Source organism: Stenella coeruleoalba (genome assembly GCF_951394435.1).
Source record: "Stenella coeruleoalba genome assembly, chromosome: 5".
Lineage (NCBI taxonomy): Eukaryota > Metazoa > Chordata > Mammalia > Artiodactyla > Delphinidae > Stenella > Stenella coeruleoalba.
Window position 1 is genome coordinate 130,216,459 of NC_137150.1, and position 22,539 is coordinate 130,238,997.

At 36.5% G+C, this 22,539-nt stretch overlaps 1 protein-coding gene across 1 annotated transcript; it reads left to right on the top strand.

Annotated features, from left to right (window-relative positions):
• Window positions 1-19,390: 19,390 nt before the first annotated feature.
• On the top strand, window positions 19,391-19,894 carry LOC307187316 (keratin-associated protein 13-1-like; the record flags this gene model as incomplete). The annotated part of the gene is given in 2 exon segments (XM_079923185.1): window positions 19,391-19,792; window positions 19,796-19,894. Coding segments are annotated over 2 exon segments (501 nt in total).
• Between the last annotated feature and the right edge of the window lie 2,645 nt (window positions 19,895-22,539).

The window sequence follows — 22,539 nt, forward strand, 5'->3', positions numbered from 1 at the left end:
ATTTATGATTTTTCCCCCTTTACCTCTTTTTGTGAGGGTGTATGTGTACGCTTCTGTGTAAGACTTTGTCTGTATAGCTTTGCTTCCAACATTTGTCCTAAGGTTCTATCCGTCCCTTTTTTTTTTTTTTTTTTTTTTTTTTTTTCTAATTAAGAATTTTTTAATTCAATAACTTTATTATACTCTATTCTATTTTTACTGTATCTTCTTTCTGTTTTCCCTTCTTTCCCTCCTCCCTTCCTTCCTCCCTCCCTCCTTTCGTTCCTTCTTGCCTTCTTTCCTTCCTTGCTTCTTTCTTTCTTCCTTCCTTCCTTCCCTCCTTCCTTCCCTCCTTTAGATAACGAATTATCCCAAATTGAGGAGGTGGTCTCTGACAACAAGATTTATGATTTTTCCCCCTTTACCTCTTTTTGTGAGGGTGTATGTGTACGCTTCTGTGTAAGACTTTGTCTGTACAGCTTTGCTTCCAACATTTGTCCTAAGGTTCTATCCGTCCTTTTTTTTTTTTTTTTTTTTCTAATTAAGAATTTTTTAATTCAATAACTTTATTATACTCTACTTTATTTTTACTGTATCTTCTTTCTGTTTTCCCTTCTTTCCCTCCTTCCTTCCTTCCTCCCTCCCTCCTTTCGTTCCTTCTTGCCTTCTTTCCTTCCTTGCTTCTTTCTTTCTTCCTTCCTTCCTTCCTTCCCTCCTTCCTTCCCTCCTTTAGACAACGAATTATCCCAAATTGAGGAGGTGGTCTTTGACAGCAAGATTTATGACTTTTCCCCCTTTACCTCTTTTTGTGAGGGTGTATGTGTACGCTTCTGTGTAAGACTTTGTCTGTACAGCTTTGCTTCCAACATTTGTCCTAAGGTTCTATCCGTCCTTTTTTTTTTTTTTTTTTTTTTTTTTTTTTTTTTCTAATTAAGAATTTTTTAATTCAATAACTTTATTATACTTTATTTTATTTTTACTGTATCTTCTTTCTTTTTGTTTTTACTTCTTTCCCTCCTTCCTTCCTCCCTCCCTCCCTCCCTCCTTTCGTTCCTTCTTGCCTTCTTTCCTTCTTTGCTTCTTTCTTTCTTTCTTCCTTCCTTCCTTCCTTCCTTCCCTCCTTCCTTCCCTCCTTTCCTTCTTTCTTTCCTCATACGTCTACTAATTCCCTCTACTTTTTCTCCCTTTTATTCTGAGCCGTGTGGATGAAAGGCTCTTGGTGCTCCAGCCAGGAGGCAGGGCTCTCCCTCTGAGGTAGGAGAGCCAACTTCAAGACACTGGTTCACAAGAGACCTCCCAGCTCCAGATAATATCAAACGGCAAAAATCTCCCAGAGACCTCCATCTTAACACCAGCACCCAGCTTCACTCAACGACCAGCAAGCCACAGTGCTGGACAACCTGTGCCAAACAACTAGCAAAACAGGAACACAACCCCACCCATTAGCAGAGAGGCTGCCTAAAATCATAATAAGGCCACAGACACCCCAAAACACACCACCAGACGTGAACCTGCCCACTAGAGAGACAAGATCCAGCCTCTTCCACCACAACACAGGCACTAGTCCCCCTCACCAGGAAGCCTACACAACCCACTGAACCAACCTTAGCCACTGGAGACAGACATCAAAAACAGGAGGAACTACGAACCTGCAGCCTACAAAAAGGAGACCCCAAACACAGTAAGATAAGCAAAATGAGAAAACAGAAAAACACACAGCAGATAAAGGAGCAAGATAAAAATGCACCAGACCTAACAAATGAAGAGGAAATAGGCAGTCTACCTGAAAAAGAATTCAGAATAATGATAGTAAGGTTGATCCGAAATCTTGGAGATAGAATGGACAATAGAATGGACAAAATGCAAGAATCAGTTAACAAGGACCTAGAAGAACTAAAGATGAAACAAGCAATGATGAACAACACAATAAATGAAATTAAAAATACTCTAGATGGGATCAATAGCAGAATAACTGAGGCAGAAGAACGGATAAGTGACCTGGAAGATAAAATAGTGGAAATAACTACTGCAGAGCAGAATAAAGAAAAAAGAATGAAAAGAACTGAGGACAGTCTCAGAGACCTCTGGGACAACATTAAACGCACCAACATTCGAATTATAGGGGTTCCAGAAGAAGAAGAGAAAAAGAAAGGGACTGAGAAAATATTTGAAGAGATTATAGTTGAAAACTTCCCTAATATGGGAAAGGAAATAGTTAATCAAGTCCAGGAAGCACAGAGAGTCCCATACAGGATAAATACAAGGAGAAATACGCCAAGACACATATTAATCAAACTGTCAAAAATTAAATACAAAGAAAGCATATTAAAAGCAGCAAGGGAAAAACAACAAATAACACATAAGGGAATCCCCATAAGGTTAACTGCTGATCTTTCAGCAGAAACCCTACAAGCCAGAAGGGAGTGGCAGGACATACTGAAAGTGATGAAGGAGAAAAACCTGCAACCAAGACTACTCTACCCAGCAAGGATCTCATTTAGATTTGATGGAGAAATAAAAACCTTTACAGACAAGCAAAAGCTGAGAGAGTTCAGCACCACCAAACCAGCTTTACAACAAATGCTAAAGGATCTTCTCTAGGCAAGAAACACAAGAGAAGGAAAAGACCTATAATAACGAACCCAAAACAATATAGAAAATGGGAATAGGAACATACATATCGATAATTACCTTAAATGTAAATGGACTAAATGCTCCCACCAAAAGACACAGATTAGCTGAATGGATACAAAAACAAGACCCTTACATATGCTGTCTACAAGAGACCCACTTCAGACCTAGAGACACATACAGACTAAAAGTAAGGGGATGGAAAAAGATATTCCATGCAAATGGAAACCAAAAGAAAGCTGGAGTAGCAATTCTCATATCAGACAAAATAGACTTTAAAATAAGGACTATTAAAAGAGACAAAGAAGGACACTACATAATGATCAAGGGATCGATCCAAGAAGAAGATATAACAATTGTAAATATTTATGCACCCAACATAGGAGCACCTCAATACATAAGGCAAATACTAACAGCCATAAAAGGGGAAATTGACAGTAACACATTCATAGTAGGGGACTTAAACACCCCACTTTCACCCATGGACAGATCATCCAAAATGAAAATAAATAAGGAAACACAAGCTTTAAATGATACATTAAACAAGATGGACTTAATTGATATTTATAGGACACTCCATCCAAAAACAACAGAATACACATTTTTCTCAAGTGCTCACGGAACATTCTCCAGGATAGATCATATCTTGGGTCACAAATCAAGCCTTGGCAAATTTAAGAAAATTGAAATTGTATCAAGTATCTTTTCTGACCACAACGCCATGAGACTAGATATCAATTACAGGAAAAGATCTGTAAAAAATACAAACACATGGAGGCTAAACAATACACTACTAAATAACCAAGATGTCACTGAAGAAATCAAAGAGGAAATCAAAAAATACCTAGAAACAAATGACAATGGAGACACAACGACCCAAAACCTGTGGGATGCAGCAAAAGCAGTTCTAAGGGGGAAGTTTATAGCAATACAAGCTCACCTTAAGAAGCAGGAGACATCTAGAATAAACAACCTAACCTTGCACCTCAAGCAATTAGAGAAAGAAGAACAAAAAAACCCCAAAGCTAGCAGAAGGAAAGAAATCATAAAAATCAGATCAGAAATAAATGAAAAAGAAATGAAGGAAACAATAGCAAAGATCAATGAAACTAAAAGCTGGTTCTTTGAGAAGATAAACAAAATAGATAAACCACTAGCCAGACTTATCAAGAAAAAAAGGGAGAAGACTCAAATCAATAGAATTAGAAACGAAAAAGGAGAGGTAACAACTGACACTGCAGAAATAAAAGAGATCATGAGAGATTACTACAAGCAACTCTATGCCAATAAAATGGACAATCTGGAAGAAATGGACAAATTCTTAGAAATGCACAACCTGCCAAGACTGAATCAGGAAGAAATAGAAAATATGAACAGACCAATCACAAGCACTGAAATTGAAACTGTGATTAAAAATCTTCCAACAAAGAAAAGCCCAGGACCAGATGGCTTCACAGGCGAATTCTATCAAACATTTAGAGAAGAGCTAACACCTATCCTTCTCAAACTCTTCCAAAATATAGCAGAGGGAGGAACACTCCCAAACTCATTCTACGAGGCCACCATCACCTTGATACCAAAACCAGGCAAGGATGTCACAAAGAAAGAAAACTACAGACCAATATCACTGATGAACATAGATGCAAAAATCCTCAACAAAATACTAGCAAACAGAATCCAACAGCACATTAAAAGGATCATACACCATGATCAGGTGGGGTTTGTTCCAGGAATGCAAGGATTCTTCAATATACGCAAATCTATCAATGTGATAAACCATATTAACAAACTGAAGGAGAAAAACCATATGATCATCTCAATAGATGCAGAGAAAGCTTTTGACAAAATTCAACACCCATTTATGATAAAAACCCTGCAGAAAGTAGGCATAGAGGGAACTTTCCTCAACATAATAAAGGCCATATACGACAAGCCCACAGCAAACATCATCCTCAATGGTGAAAAACTGAAAGCATTTCCACTAAGATCAGGAACAAGACAAGGGTGCCCACTCTCACCACTCTTATTCAACATAGTTTTGGAAGTTTTAGCCACAGCAATCAGAGAAGAGAAGGAAATAAAAGGAATACAAATCGGAAAAGAAGAAGTAAAGCTGTCACTGTTTGCAGATGACATGATCCTATACATAGAGAAGCCTAAAGATGCTACCAGAAAACTACTAGAGCTAATCAATGAATTTGGTAAAGTAGCAGGATACAAAATTAATGCACAGAAATCTCTGGCATTCCTATATACTAATGATGAAAAATCTGAAAGTGAAATCAAGAAAACACTCCCATTTACCATTGCAACAAAAAGAATAAAATATCTAGGAATAAACCTACCTAAGGAGACAAAAGACCTGTATGCAGAAAACTATAAGACACTGATGAAAGAAATTAAAGATGATACAAATAGATGGAGACATATACCATGTTCTTGGATTGGAAGAATCAACATTGTGAAAATGACTCTACTACCCAAAGCAATCTATAGATTCAATGCAATCCCTATCAAACTACCACTGGCATTTTTCACAGAACTAGAACAAAAAATTTCGCAATTTGTATGGAAACACAAAAGACCCCGAATAGCCAAAGCAATCTTGAGAACAAAAAAAGGAACTGGAGGAATCAGGCTCCCTGACTTCAGACTATACTACAAAGCTACAGTTATCAAGACAGTATGGTACTGGCACAAAAACAGAAAGATAGATCAATGGAACAGGATAGAAAGCCCAGAGATAAACCCATGCACATATGGACACCTTATCTTTGATAAAGGTGGCAGGAATGTACAGTGGAAAAAGGACAGCCTCTTCAATAAATGGTGCTGGGAAAACTGGACAGGTACATGTAAAAGAATGAAATTAGAACACTCCCTAACACCATACACAAAAATAAGCTCAAAATGGATTAAAGACCTAAATATAAGGCCAGAAACTATCAAACTATTAGAGGAAAACATAGGCAGAACACTCTATGACATAAATCACAGCAAGATTCTTTTTGACCCACCCCCTAGAGTAATGGAAATAAAAACAAAAATAAACAAATGGGACCTAATGAAACTTCAAAGCTTTTGCACAGCAAAGGAAACCATAAACAAGACCAAAAGACAACCCTCAGAATGGGAGAAAATATTTGCAAATGAAGCAACTGACAAAGGATTAATCTCCAAAATTTACAAGCAGCTCTTGCAGCTCAACAACAAAAAAACAAACAACCCAATCCAAAAATGGGCAGAAGACCTAAATAGACATTTCTCCAAAGAAGATATACAGACTGCCAACAAACACATGAAAGAATGCTCAACATCATTAATCATTAGAGAAATGCAAATCAAAACTACAATGAGATATCATCTCACACCAGTCAGAATGGCCATCATCAATAAATCTAGAAACAATAAATGCTGGAGAGGGTGTGGAGAAAAGGGAACCCTCTTGCACTGCTGGCGGGAATGTGAATTGGTTCAGCCACTATGGAGAACAGTATGGAGGTTCCTTAAAAAACTACAAATAGAACTACCATATGACCCAGCAATCCCACTACTGGGCATATACCCTGAGAAAACCAAAATTCAAAAAGAGTCATGTACCAAAATGTTCATCGCAGCTCTATTTACAATAGCCCGGAGATGGAAACAACCTAAGTGTCCATCATCAGATGAATGGATAAAGAAGATGTGGCACATATATACAATGGAATATTACTCAGCCATAAAAAGAAACGAAATTGAGCTATTTGTAATGAGGTGGATAGACCTAGAGTCTGTCATACACAGTGAAGTAAGTCAGAACGAAAAAGACAAATACAGTATGCTAACACATATATATGGAATTTAAGAAAAAAAAAAAATGTCATGAAGAACCTAGGGGTAAGGCAGGAATAAAGACGCAGACCTCCTAGAGAACGGACTTGAGGTTATGGGGAGGGGGAAGGGTGAGCTGTGATGGGGCGAGAGAGAGTCATGGACATATACACACTAACAAACGTAGTAAGGTAGATAGCTAGAGGGAAGCAGCCGCATGGCACGGGGATATTGGCTCGGTGCTCTGTGACAGCCTGGAGGGGTGGGATAGGGAGGGTGGGAGGGAGGGAGACGCAAGAGGGAAGAGATATGGGAACATATGTATATGTATAACTGATTCACTTTGTTATAAAACAGAAACTAGCACACCATTGTAAAGTAATTATACCCCAATAAAGATGTTAATATAAAAAAAAAAAAAAAAAAAAAAAAAAAAAAAAAAGAAATGAAATTGAGTTATTTGTAGTGAGGTGGATGGACTTAGAGCCTGTCATATAGAGTGAAGTAAGTCAGAAAGAGAAAAATAAACACTGTATGCTAACACATATATATGGAATCTAAAAAAAAAAAAAAGTTCTGAAGAACCTAGGGGTAGGGCAGGAATAAAGACACAGATGTAGAGAATGGACTTGAGGACACAGGGAGGGGGAAGGGTAAGCTGGGAAGAAGTGAGAGAGTAGCATTGACATATATACACTACCAACTGTAAAATAGATAGCTAGTGGGAAGCAATTACAAAGCACAGCGAGATCAGCTTGGTGCTTTGTGACCACCTAGAGGGGTGAGATTGGGAGGATGGGAAGGGGACACAAGAGGTGTTATGGGGATATATTTATACGTGTAACTGATTCACTTTTTTATACAGCAGAAACTAACACAAGCATGTAAAGCAATTATACTCCAATAAAGATATTAAAATAACAAATGTGTTCTGACAAAGGGAGAGGAACACAAAGGGAGAGAGAGAGGTGGGGAGTGAGAAAGAAAGAGAATGAGAGAGAGAATTTCAGAAGTAATAATTTGCAGATTCCTAGTTGTAGCTTGAATTATTGGTGAATTGAAAAGTTTGAGTTAGTGATTAAAAATAGATTTTAAAAGTGTAATTTCTTGGAAATTTATAGGCAGCTCCTGAGTTAGCAGATCTGAAATTTCCTTAGTAATAAAGTTTTAAAAAATTAGTTCTTTGAGATCTTGGAATTGTGTCACATGACCTGTGTACTTCTGAACACACATGGGTTGGGAATAAGGTCAACCAACCTTTCCTGGAGAAACAATAGGACTGTCCAGGGACACCAGTCCATCCCTAGAGGTGAGGAAGTCCCTCATCCATAGCCCAGAGACTGGAAATCACAGAGTTTACAGCACCAAGCACACAGTCTCATCTTTCAGATACACTGATGTGGAAGAGCTCTCATATGTGGTCACAGGATGGCTGGAAGGTTCCCTGGTGGTCAGAAAATACTTGGTAGACACTGGGCATAGGAAGTCACTGTGTTCACTCCGTTCCTGGGAAATATTTTCTTTGTTTTTTTGAGCAAAGATTTACATATATTCCTTACTAACTGCCAGGCAGTACTCTGGTTATTTTACGTGCATTATGTCCTTTAATTCTTATAATAATCCAATGAGGGAGGTACTATTATTTGCATGTCACTGGTGGGAAAAGTGGAGCATGAAGTTCTCAAGTCAATGGCACAAGATCTCAGTACTAGAAAAGACAGTGCCAGGGTTTGCCTCAAAGGGATTCTGATGACAGAGCCTGTGCTTTCACTTCTACCTTACATTGTCCATCAATTGTGATGGGAGGCCCCCTCCCCAGAGCTTCTCACTGTGCTGGTGAGATTCTGAGATCTATGTTTTATCTCACCAGAGTTTCACTTCCTGAGTGGTATACATACACAATGGAATATTACCCAGCCATAAAAAAGAATGAAATAATGACATTGGCAGCAACATGGATGGACCTAGAAATTATCACAGTAAGTGAAGTAAGTTAAAGAAAGACAAATATCAAGCGATGATATCAAGTGATGATATCACTTATATGTGGAATCTAAGAAATAATACAAATAAACTTATTTACAAAACAGATATAGACTCACAGACATAGAAAACAAACTTAAGGCTACCAAAAGGGAAATGGGGGGAGGGATAAATTGGGAGTTTGGGATTAACGGATACACACTACTATATATAAAATAGATAAGCAACAAAGACCTACCGTATAGTACAGGGAACTATATTCAATATCTTGTAATAACCTATAATTGGAAAGAATCTGAAAAAGAATATATATAACAGAATCATTTTTTCTATATACCTGAAACATTATAAATCAACTATACTTCAATAAAAATTTAAAACATAAAAAATGAAAAGAGCGAAGAATAATATGTTATCAGTGAATGTTTTTGGGTGATAAGATTCAAGTGTTTCTTACATATTTATTTGTTGCTTATCCTTACTTTTCAAATTTTCTGCATGAAATACTTTTGTAATAAGAAAAGCACAATAAAAACATTATAAATTTTTAAAAAATAGATAAACATCAAGGTCCTTCTATATAGCACAGGGAACTATATTCAATATCTTGTAATACCTTATAATGGAAAAGAATCTGAAAAAGAATATTTATATGCAACTGAATCACTTTGCTGTACACCTGAAACTAACACAACATTGTAAATCAACTATAGTTCCATAATTAAAAAATATAAGATTCTGAGTGATCAAACATACTTCATTCCACAGTGCCCTATATGTTTGTTTGTTTTATTTAAATTCCAAGTTTTTAGAAATAAATCAATTAGTGGTTTTAGGATAAGCTTAAAATTCAATATAAAAAAAGATAACAAGAAAGGAAGAAGGAACCCTGTGCATAACACTTCCCTAGAAATAAATGGACTAAACTATGCTTTACAGCCCTTTAACCACTCTTATCAAAACCTTAGTCTACTTCGTCTAGGACAGTACTCGTCTAGGACAGAATTCTGACAGTGATGTTGCCAGAACCAAGTTTTAGCATCATAGAATTTGAGTACTGCAATGTGAAAATAAATAGAGTTAAGCAGCTTACCCTGCAAGTTAAGTGAGAAAACCAAAACAAAGACCCTAAATTAGAGGTTTCTCAGTTGTCAGAACTCTCTCCTGTTGTCTCCAACAGACATTGGGAAACCATGGCCTCTGCTATGTCTGTATCTCCAATCATCCAACTACTGCTGTGTTCAGCCAACCTAGCACTGCAAAACCAGTCTGCTCGAGAGAAAATGGGGCTCCATTCCTGTCTAGGGCTCCACCTAATTACAGGGGTGAACAGCCTAGGAAACAAATAAATCTCAAGTATCCTCTACTTTTAAGGCTCTGAAAATCCAGAAACATCTTGGGATAAACTTTTCCTCTTCAGCATCCTTTTTCCTGCTCTCCCCTCCAGGTATTCCCCACCCATATTCCCCCAACGCGCCTACCCCTACATCTGGAGATGAAGAGAGTTTATGAACAGGAAGCTCATCCAATCCTATGTTACCTTCCAGAGGTTAGATGACTAAATAGAGAGTAAATATGGGCCTGCCTTCTGTATGCCACTCATCATGTCTTCAATCAGCAAAGACTTTGGGCAAAAAGAAATGAGGCAGGGGATTGTGACAACCCCAGATCAGGAAGAGGTCAAACCTCCACAACGTGGCAAGAGAGGAAATGTGCTCACACACACGTCTTCTAGCATTTTCTCTTTCCCCATCTCACTACTCTCCACTAGCTCAGGACTTGATACCAGCTTGATAAATCCAAGCCTATGAGTCTTATCTGAGCATGACTTGTGAGGGGAAAAATTTCCAAATCTGTTAATAGGTATAGTCAACCTTCACTCAGCTACGCTATCAAAGAAAGAACAAACAAAAAGTAGCTAATATTTGCATAACCTTCTTACATGTTTTATTTCATTTAAGATATTTGCTATCTAAATTCCCTTTTCAGTCAATCAACATATATTTATGGAGTGTCTACTATATGCCATGGACTGTTTCAGTTCCACTCATATATTCAACATGCCATTCATCTGATTTTTAACTAAAAAGACCTTTTTATTCCGCCTCCCAATTGTAGCTATCATAGTCTGTCAAAATTGCTCTTCTCTCCTGTATTTATAGTCATTCATTACTAGTCATCATGAGGCCATCTGCACTGTGCCACTGGGTAGTGACACGCAGCCTTTGTTCAATCCCTAAGATGCCGCATCTTGCAGAATGGATATTAATGTTACTAAATCCATCTTCAACGTTCCCAAACAACAGTGTTTATAACAGCTATTATATTTCTTCAGTAACAAGAAGAAGGGGTACTGCATATTATTAGCAGAAACCTCCCATTACAATAGAATTATGATGTTATAAACAGAAACTAGATTTCCCTTTCTCTCTTTTTAATGTTCTGCTTTATATTCTTGGAAAGACAATTCCTATACAAAAGTGGTTACACATGTCAGGCATGTAGTATGATTTCACACAGCTACAAGCATCTCCTATGGGCTACCAGCTAGATGTTAAACCTTTAGTTTAACAATGGTTAAATTCTGATTTAACAATCAGAATCACATGTGGAGTGGTCTGGGAAGGAGTTCAATCATCTGGGTTATTTTTAATTGTTTATGTATTTTTCAGGATGGTTTGTTGCATATTCAGCAGTAATACACCACTGATTTAAGTCTTTGCCCAGTATATAAAAACCAACTCAAATTCTTCTGGCATCTGAAGAATTTAAGTCAGAGGATCATCAATGTAAGTGAGGTGGTCCAATTGGCTTGTGATTTGTTCCATAATTGATGTTTTATATTCCAGCCCATCAACACAGATATGTGGTATTTTCCTATTAAACATGGAAGAATATCCCTCAAGTGCACAAGGGAGTTGGTTTTCACAAATTGTCTTAATACCCAAAGCTTCTAATTCATCTCTCATTCTCCTATTTATGATAGAGGCATTAACTAACACAACAAAATAGTAGTGCCAGCTCAATGGCTAATGGTAACTGAAATTAGCAGCATGGTTAGAGTTGTTGGGAATTAGAAGGAAGCATACCCATACGAATGGAGCAGCTTGTATGCACTTCCAGGCAACGACAAGCAAGGGAGCCCGGTGTAGCCAGAGTTTCAGAAATTTTGGAAGTCATAAATCCACATTTTATGTGAATTCTTTTGATTTTTAAATATAGGCAACTAATTTGGAGTTTAATAAAAGCCTATGGAGACCCGCACTTGTGCAATAAACAAACCTATGTAGGTTGGATTTGATAGAGGACCTGAGAGTTTGTGATGTATTATTTCAGCTGGCATCATTGATTACCACATTGATGTAAGGATGGTTAGAGGTGTACTGAGGAGAGAAGGGCATCGTTGCAGCCAGAAGGTTGTGTCACTACAGACAAATTTTGCTGAATTTATTATTTTACTTAACACTGGTCCTGCCTTAAGCCAGTAAAAAGTCATTCTTACTTGTGATAAGGCAACTATTTTCAAGAAAGGAAACAGAGATTTGAGAAAGGCATGGTCTTCACAACATTGCATGGGCTAGGATTTTTACCCCAGTGGCTAGGAGTCCATATGAAAAAAATTAGAAAATTAAAAGATAAGCTTTTAAAAAGTAGCTGTTTGATGTGGGTGCAGCTATTTTATCTTTCCTTTGACTTATAAAAATGCTGGATAGTGCTTTCTTTTTTTAAGTGGCAATTAAACATATTTTTACACTGAGGAAAAGTTGATAATTTAAGCATATATAGTATAATTTTATTGTATTTTTATTAAATAAAGCTGCAATTCAGTGCCATAAGCCACAACATTAACTTCTTGAATTCCTGATAACACATATTTGACCATCGGTGTGTGTTACATCAGTGCGTTTCTCTTGAAATTGTCAGAAACATAGTAATATACTCAAAGAATATGATAAATCTGTCAGATATGTTCCTATGTATTTTAACTTAGAGTTAAAGAAGATCAGAGACAAATAACAAAAGCAACAATAAATTATAACAATGTAATGATCAAAACTTTGGTTGGAGCACAGGAGAGAGACGTTGCCATGGAAGGTATCTTGGAGGGAGATTTGGGCACTCCACGTAGGTTCCTGATATTTCAAAGAGAACATCAATAGCACATATTCAGACATTTTGGGCAGGGCATCTAAGGTAAAGACAGAGACAGATTTAACCTAATGGAGCTTAAGTGTGAGGGTCCTCCTGAGGATTCTTTTGCTTAACTTTTTCCAAAACTCTCTTGGTATTCCTCCAGGGAAGCTTGGACAAAGCTGCTGCTCCAGCTGGGCTGCTATGGACTGGGTGTCACTTCTGTGTCCTTGTGGTAGTTCTGGGGCTGTGGATGAATCCAGAGAGCTGCCTCTACTACCTCTAGCCAACAGAGTCAACCTGATGAACCTCAGGACCTCAGGGAGCTTTGACCTCAAGAAGAAGGATTTGAACCAATATACTGCTCTGCTACCTGCTAGGAGGCCACTAAAGCCTAGGGTCCACAGCTATTTGCAGCTAATCTTCACACAAGTCCCCAAACCCCAGGGCCAGAAGACTTAGAGGGGAGGTGAACCAGGACACCTGGCAGAGCTAAGCATAACCCCAGGCTTGAAGCTCTGACCAAGAAGGAGTAACGGAGGATGTTACAGGTGCAGCATTAGTTATAACAAATGGCAATGTTGAAAGAAAACTTTCCATGTCATTGAAAATAATTTAAGTGTTTTTTGATATACAATTCTAGAGAAAAGCTGAATTATATTTCTATTCTTTCCAAAGAAAATCATGTTGATAAAACGATCAACCTACGTAGAGGCAATCAAGGACTGTGTAGCCAAGAAATGTTGGGGAAAGTTTATAGATGATATATTAATGTCTTGATTTTGTAATATTTGTGTCTTTAGTCAACCTGTAGGTTTTTGTTGGTTAATATTCTTTATTCTAAAGTAGTATTCATATTTATATCTACTATTATATACACAGTGTTGTATTCTTTGTGCTATAAAAGGACCCTGAAGTTATAAACTTCAAGGTTTTCAAAACCTGAGTCCACGTTTAATAAGAAACCTAGGACAGAATCATGTACTTAATTAGGGCTCTACCAAGGCCTTGGAAATACTCAGAAGGCATTCAAAATTTTGTGATCAGGTTCAGAAATATCGTGGGAGGAGAAACCCTAGGACATTTTACAAATATAAATGTATCTACAAAACTCATGAATTGAGCTCATTTTGAAACAATTTTGATTTAGTTGAATTAAAAGTAGAGTATCCATAGCTCGTCCACTGGGTTAGAAGAAAATCCTGGCAGATTTGTCCCTCTTTCTACCACTGTCACTAGTTTCCTCACTTCATCCCCATAGTATCTCCCACTTTGTTTTTCTTCACATATGTCCATAGTGGTCTGTTCTTTCTTTAGAATTGATTAATTTTTTAAACAATTTTAAAAAATTTATTCAAGATCATCCCCATTCCTAGTGATCTCTCTCAATCCCTTTGGCATATTTTATACGGCTCTTCTAGATTGGACATAGTAAGCACTGCTAATAGTTTAAGCAAATTGGAAACAGTAAGTAAGTAAGATGGAAAATTATGTTGCAGAGTGAGAATCAATGGCTTGCTATAAAGGCAATCTTTGTAAGGTTTCTCATCAAGACCTGATTTCTGCCTCTTGACAATTGGCACAAAAGGGAGATGACAGCATTGCAGTTCCCATTCTAGGAAGAAAACCTTCCCCAGCCGAACCAGGAGTAGATATACAGGAGTTATTGCCCAAGAAAATAAGAAGGGCTTACTTGGCCATGATGAAGTAGACATTAATTCCATGCTGTCAGACCATTCGTAACATAGATATAATTCATTGACATAGAGCTATAAAAATGAGTTGTTCACTTATAAGATGAAGGGAGTTAGTTAACTGTTATTACAAAAAGAATTACTGAGTTACATTTAAGCAGATGAGTGGGCTCAAATATGGAAAAGATGTTACTGTAAGGTGCCACACCCATTACTGTGAATATATAAATACCACAGTCCAGGAGTAACATTCAAACTCAGAATCTTCTCACTGTAATTCAGCTGAACTCACATCTCCTGTCAATATGTCCTACAACCGCTGCTCTGGAAAATTCTCTCTCTTCCTTGGGGACCACCTGTGCTATTCAGGCTCCTCCTGTGGCTCTTCTTATCCAGCAACCTGGTCTACTGGTACTGGTACTGACTCCTGCTCTCCTACTACCTGCCAGCTGGGCTCCTCTCTCTACAGTGGTTGTCAGGAGACTTGCTGTAAACCCACTAGGTATCAGACATTCTATGTGCTGTCTAGACCTAGCCAGATATCCTGCTACCACTCAAGAACCTCCACACTCTGCAGGCCCTCTCAGACAACTTATTCTAGGTCTCTAGGCTTTGGGTCCAGCAACAGCTGCTCCCTGGGCTATGGATCTGGAAGCTCCTACTTACCAGGCTGTGGTTCCAGTAGCTTCAGACCCGTGGCTTACAGAGTCCATGGTTTCCCTTCTCTAAACTATGGATCTAGATTCTGCTACCCATCCTACTTCACTTCTGGGAACTTCCAGTCTTGTTACAGACCAACCTGTGGATCTGGCTCCTACTGATCATCGTACATAATTTTTAATCTTGTCCAATGTCTTCAATGACTCTATTCATAACCTTTATTGTTTTCATCATCTACAGGAAGAATTACCCTCTTATTTCTAATTATCAAATTGTCACCTTATCTCTGGTCCTGAACGTTGGCTGACAAACTTTATCTAACAATTTTTATTATTAAAGTACTAACTCAAAATAAAGTCTAAAGTCTGCATTGCAGATAGAATTGACATTGTATTTTCTTCCAAAATTGTGTGAAAAGTCATTATAATCTAATAAATTAATTGATTCTGATATCCAGCTATGTTTATTATTGTTAGTTGTTTATTATTATTGTTTATGTGATTGTAATAGATAAAAGTGTTTATTGACTAGGGTTTGATTGTGATAGATAAAAAAGATAATATGAAAAGATCAGGGCTTCCCTGGTGGCGCAGTTGTTGAGAGTCCACCTGCCGATGCAGGGGACACGGGTTCGTGCCCCGGTCTGGGAAGATCCCACATGCTGCGGAGCAGCTGGGACCGTGAGCCATGGCCGCTGAAACTGCATGTCCAGAGCCTGTGTTCCACAACGGGAGAGGCCACAACAGTGAGAGGCCCGCGCACCGCAAAAAAAAGAAAAAGATCAATATGCACATGGGAATAGGTTCTGAAATCCTACAAAGTTGGAGATTTGAACAAATTTTAGAGGACCTCAGATATTTTTCTTACTCAGACTATAACTGGTGGAAGAGTATTGTTTGAATAGAATATCTCAGAATCAGAAATTAGATTGATTCCCTTGTAGGATGTGGATCCCCACATAGATACAGTTATAGATATAGTTTTATATAGCTATAATTACCAATGAATATATAGCTATAAATGAATATGTAAATATAGATGAATATATAGATGATACAGTTACAGTTTGATATCCAAGGAAAATTTATCAGACTTCAAGAAGTTAAGAAATTATTAAAACCAAAATATGTGTTATGTGGTATAAACAGACTTACAAGGGATTCAGTAAATAGAAAGGTAAGACATAGATCTTATAATAACTATAATCCATATGCTTAAGAAATAGAGATAGAAAATTTTGGCAGAACATTGAAACATATTAAAAGAATCAAGTAGAAATTCTAATATTAAAAAATGCAATAAATTAAATGTAGAATTGGTTACAATTGGATTAAAAATAAATTAGACATAGCTGAAGAAACTATTAGAGATTGTTCAGAAGAGTATGTTCAAACTAAAAAGTTAAGAAAGCATAAAAATATTGAACAGCATTCCAGAGCATATGGAACATGGAGAATATGGAAAGGTCTAAAAATTTCAACTGGAGTCCTAAAACAAGTTGTGTGTGTATGTATACATATATATATATATATATATATATATATATATATACACACACAGACACATGTATATATACATATATATAAATATATATATACACGTTCATATTCAATGAAAAATTAACAGCCATTGACAAGTCAAGACATCACCAAATCTAAGAGACGAAGCATAGAATAGAAACAGATCCAGAGAGAATTTTCCAAATAGAGGAAAATCAATTCACAAATTCAAGAAATGTTACAAATCCCATGTATGACAAATATGAAGAAAGGCCCACACCTAGGCACAATGGAGTCAAACTGATGAACAAGAAAAAGAAAAAAAAATGTAAAACAACCTATGGGGAAAAAATCAAGTTACCTTCAAAAAAAAGCAACAATAGGGCTTTCCTGGTGGCGCAGTGGTTTAGAGTCCGCCTGCCGATGCAGGGCACACAGGTTCGTGCCCCGGTCTGGGAAGATCCCACATGCCACGGAGTGTCTGGAACCTATGCTCCACAACGGGAGAGGCCACAACAGTGAGAGGCCTGTGTACCACAAAAACAACAACAACAACAATAAAATTGACAACTGAACTCTAAACATATAGAAAGGGGAAGGTAGGAAAAAAATTAAATAGCCTCAAATTTGTGAAGAAAGAACAATTTAAAACTAGAATACATCACTAGTGAGTATCTGTTTCAAAAAGGAAATAGAAATACAGATATTTTCAGACAATTGAAAACTTCGAGAACTTGTCACTAGCCTTCCAGCACAAAATATATAGATAAAAGTTATACATAGTCAAAAGCAAAATGATCCTAACCTATAGCAAAAAAATGTAGGAAAGAATAAAAAGTAAATAAAAAATATATATTGGGTACATTTAAGCAAATATTGCCTGTAAATACATGGGGACCAATATTTATCAATATGCATAAGCATACATAAAATGAAAATACTAACATAATAATACATGAATTGGTGTAAGGATAAATGGCCTTAAGATTTCTCACATTCTTGCATTGTACAGAAAACAGTAAAAATATGAATTTATATTAACAAATCAACAAATCGGCTGTGATCCCTAAGGCAGCACTGCCTAAGAGAACTTTCTTTGATGCTGAAAATACTTTTTATCTGCAATTTCCAATATTTGGTATCCATTAGCCACACGTTATCTGTTGTGCACGTGAAATGTGATGAATATGACTGAGGAACTGAATTTTAATTTAATTTAATTTAATGTATGCAAATTGAATTTGATATATGTGGCTAGTGCCTACTCTATTGGATGGTGTGGTCTTAGTGTAACATTTAAATAACTAATGAAGTAATATGTATCCTCCTGGTAGTCCGACAGATTGATTGTTAAGAAATATCTTGATTAATATACAATAAACTTCTTAACATATAGCAAACTTTGAAATTAATACAGTAGAACTAGCATTTTTGTTTCTTTTGCCAGATATATCTTTTATGTTTCCTTTTCTGTTTCCTCATATTTAAGAAAATCTCTTTTATGTAGAAAATAGTTTTGATTTTCATTCCAGTCTGATATTCTAAGTCTTTTATATGGACTATTTGTCATATTATATTTAACTTAATTATTGATACAGTCAGATTTCTACCTTCATATTTACTATTTTATTGTTATTTAATCCATCTTTTATGTTTCTTTTTGTCTCCTTTCATGCATTTGAGGAGTAATAAAATGGTTTAATGCTATAATTTTACTCTTTTGTTATTTTTTCCAGGCTTTTAATTTTTAAGCAAAATCTTAGATTTTAATGATCATTCTTAATTTATTACTGTTTACTTCTTCTTATATATTAAGAACCACTTAATTAGTGTTGTGTACAATGTGTATTTAGACATAATTTACTCATATTTCAGTCTTCTTTTCCCCTTCTGCAATTCCAAATTTCCCCCTGAGATTATTGTCTTTTTAATTTGAGAAAATCCTTCAATATTCATTTTAGTTCAGGTTTACCTGTTATGGAAAGCTCTATAAAAAGAAGATATTTGGATATTTTACAGTGGAAAAATAATCTTAAAGGAATAGAGTAGATAAAAAGTATGTTTTAAAGTGAAAAAGAAAATCATATGAAAGAATCTGAAGGTAGAAATGTTCAGAAGGTATTACTTGGGAGTTGTTCTAGAGAAGAAAGACCTCTAGAAAATTTTAAATATAGATGACAAAAGGGACAATATATATATGAAAAGCCATAAACTATACTCATATTGAACTTTTTAATTTAAACTACAGAGAAAGAAAACCCCATAAAGTCACTGCTTATCTCCAATTGACTCTAAAATATTTGACTCTGAGTCATTTCACATGTGCACATATTGGCATCCCCTCAGTTTCTGCTTCAAAGTAAACTTCTTTAGTCATTTTTGCCTCTAAACATTTGTTCTGGTTTATCTCTGTAATCCACCATATTTCTTATTCAGTTTATCTGATCTATTTTCTCTTTCTAAAGAATTTGAGAAGCAATTTTATAATAAAATATATAAAAATAATTTTAGGCAATGAAATAAAGTTAGGGAAAGAAAATCATTGGTGGCAAATAGGGTACCTTTATTCCACTGACAAAAAAAATTTACTTCATCTTAATCTCTTCCCTTAGAGGTAAGAAGCCTCCAGCCAATATACAGTCAAATGAACAAAGAATCTTGGCCAGCGAGAAGAGTAGGGGATTTTCTTGTCATGATGAGATGGCATCAAAGACATGTAGTCATAGAATTTCTGACTTTGGAACAGGTCATTAGCTTAGTGCTTTAACAACATGGTGAATTCACCCATGAATATGAGATGAAAGGAATTTTTCATCTGCAATTACAGAAGATATTATTGAATTACACATACAGAGATGAGAGATTATAAGCATGAGAAAGGTGACTGTGTAGAATGCCACACCCATGGCTAAGAGTATAAAAACACCCCAGTCCAGGAGGTGACATTAAACCTCAGAATCTTCTCATTGTCACTCATTGGAACTCACATCTCCTGTCAACATGTCCTACTATCACTGCTCAGGAAACTTCTCCTCCCGCTCCCTTGGGGACCACCTGTGCTACTCAGGCTCCTCCTGTGGCTCTTCCTACTCCAGCAACCTGGTCTACAGCACTGACCGCTGCTCTCCCAGCTCCTGCCGTCTGGGCTCCTCTCTCCAGAGTGGCTGCTATGAGCCCATCAGGTGCCTTACAACCTGTGTGCTATCCAGTCCCTGCCAGACATTCTGCTACCGCCCAAGGACCTGCATGCTCTACAGTCCTTGCTGGACAGCTTATCCTGGGTCTCTGGGCTCTCGGTCCAGCAGAAGCTTCTCCCTGGGCTATGGATCCAGAAGCTGCTACACACTGGGCTTTGGATCCCATGGCTTCAGACCCCTGGGTTATGAAGTCTATGCCTTCGCTTAGTTGAGCCATAGATCTGGGTTCTGCCGTCCATCCTACTTTGCCTCTAGGAGTTGCCAATCACTGTGTTACAGACCAATCTGTGGATCTGCCTTCTATTGATCAGCTTGTGGAACATTCAGATGTGAGCAATGTGTCCAACCTCTATACAGAGCTTCTATCATCTTCATGATCTTCGGGAATATCACCTGTTCTTCATCTTTTTTCCATTCGTAAAATACTGACCAAAAAACTGTCTGCCACATATACTGAACTTAATGATTAATTTTATGGAATAAATTAACGGAATTAGTAAAATGAATGAAATATATTACTAAATCAATTAATGAAATTCATGTTAACAAACAATGAATTAATGTTAATAAATTAATGGGATCATTGTTCATGAATTTTATTCACAAAATGGATAAAAATCTAAATGAATATAATCTAATAAACTCATTCAATCTGGCTTGCAAATATGCTACTAATTTTATTGTTAGTTTTAACTAGTTAAGTGGGTTTTTTTTCCTTTTGCTTTTTCTGGAGGCTGTTTTTGAGTTAACGTTTACTATACCTCTGAAAGCAAACTTTGAAAAACTAATATTGAGAGATTTGAACTAATTTATTTGTGGGTTTAAACATTTTCTTCTTCAAAACTTCTGTTTTCTGAAATCCTTACATTGCATGTATAAACTTCACATGAATAATAATCTCAGGAGTGGCATAGAGCACATTTTCTTCAAAGAATATGGGGCCTTGATGTTTGCTGACTGAAGGAGAAAAGCAAGCAATTTGGAAAATACAACTGAATGGGGAAAAATTTTAGGTTATATGAAAAGTTTTGTACATTAGTTTAGAGAGCTTTCTTTGATTCAGTCAATGTTGGGTGGCAAAAAAACCATATCCCTTCATCTCATTGAGTATCTTTGTATGTAATTGATTTCTTCACAGGTGTAAAGAGAAAGCCAATTATATTTGGTGAGAATTAATTAGGTTCATGAGATGTAGATTTTCACCTATTGTATCCAAGATCCAAATTAAACATGGCTGGAAAAACAAGGCTTTCAAACCATCAGAAGTCGCTATTTCATTCATATTGCAACACACGTTTACAGACTCCTTGTTTTTATGTTTTATGTTGCAATTCTGACATTTTATAGGTCACATATTTCAGAAAACAGCATAGTGCTAGTATAGATAACATATTGATAAGGTCTAAAGAAAATAGCCAAAAGACAGTATCTTTATACAGAGATAAAGAACAAGGTTCAAAGAATTTTCCTATTCATCATTTTTCAGATCACTATAAGAATTATGAGAAACACACATTTTATGAACTAGTTAATTTACACAGAAGGAAATGAAGACTCAAAGCAGATTAAGGGTTCACTATAGGTCCCAGTCTTACAATAAAACCAAATAAAACCATCTATCTATATGATAGATGAGGACTAATATAAGAAGTGAAGACGCAAGCAACATGGGAGAGAATAAAGAGAATTCTGAGAAGGTGAAATAAAATGATCAAAGCAGAGAGGTACAAAGGTACTTGTGTTCAGGAAATTATTGAAAATCAAGTTACAATTTGTATGGATTAGTAATGGAAAATCAGCTAGAGAGGTATAATTGGTCTCTTTCACTTCATTGTTTTGGATATCTTGAGTTTTGGATCACATTAATCTTAGGATTCATCTTCTCTTATTCATACTGTTAAAATAGCTTTCTGCCTGCTCATTTTCATTTTATTTTCTACTTATTTAAACATTTTAAAATACTTTATAAAATAAAACTTTTGTCAAATATTATGTAAAATTGTATGTCATTATATTTCCTTATTTTATATATATTCATATTAAATATATAAAATAATATAAAAAATATAAAAAATATAACAAACAGTTAAATCTCTTAAATCCCCAACTACAAATAAAGTAGCAGAGCATCTGGTAGGCTTTTTGGGGTTCTGGAACAAACATACTCCCCAAGTAGAAGTACCTCTCTGGCCTAATACAAAGCTTCCTTTAGATCAGGAGCAGGAAAAGATTCTGTAGGTCTAGTCTCAGATGCAAGCAACCCTACTGGTTGGGTCAAACAATCTGGCAGACCATATGGTGTTGGTGGCATCTGTGGTATTGAAAAAAATAAAAATACAATAAAACTGCAATGTGAAGTTTACGGCACACCTCAGTGGGAAAATCACAATGCAGGCAAATAAAGTTGTAGAACAAGGTCTTATAATCTGTAGTTGAAAATTAACATATCTTTGGATAATCAGATCCTTGGAAACTACTTGGACCTGGTAGAGGTACAAAACTTGACTGTGGGACAAGTGATCATGCATCTGTAGCTTCCATCGTGAGCTGCGTTCTGTTGAAACTTCCAAGTCATGAAGTCAGGTGGACTCAGTAGCAATCCATTGTAAGACAGAAATAGCTCATAGAGGAATGAACACTAGCAGAACAAGAAAGCAGGCTTCATGAGCAGAAGCCCAGACCTCCATGTCACCGACCAGCACTGCACCACCACCTCTTTCTCAGATCACATATGTGGTCACATTTGGTGCCTCAAATGACCAGCTGAAGGAGGAAGGGAAAAGCCCAAGCAAGGCTTGCAGATGGATTGGCTCATTGCATGGATGCCTTTAAACACCATGATAAGAAAAATATGCTTTCTCTATGTGTAGAATCATATGTCTAGCACCTGGTTATCCACTTTGTATAAAAGAGAAAAGTGGTCCCAGTTGATGATACATCTAGATTCCTGGA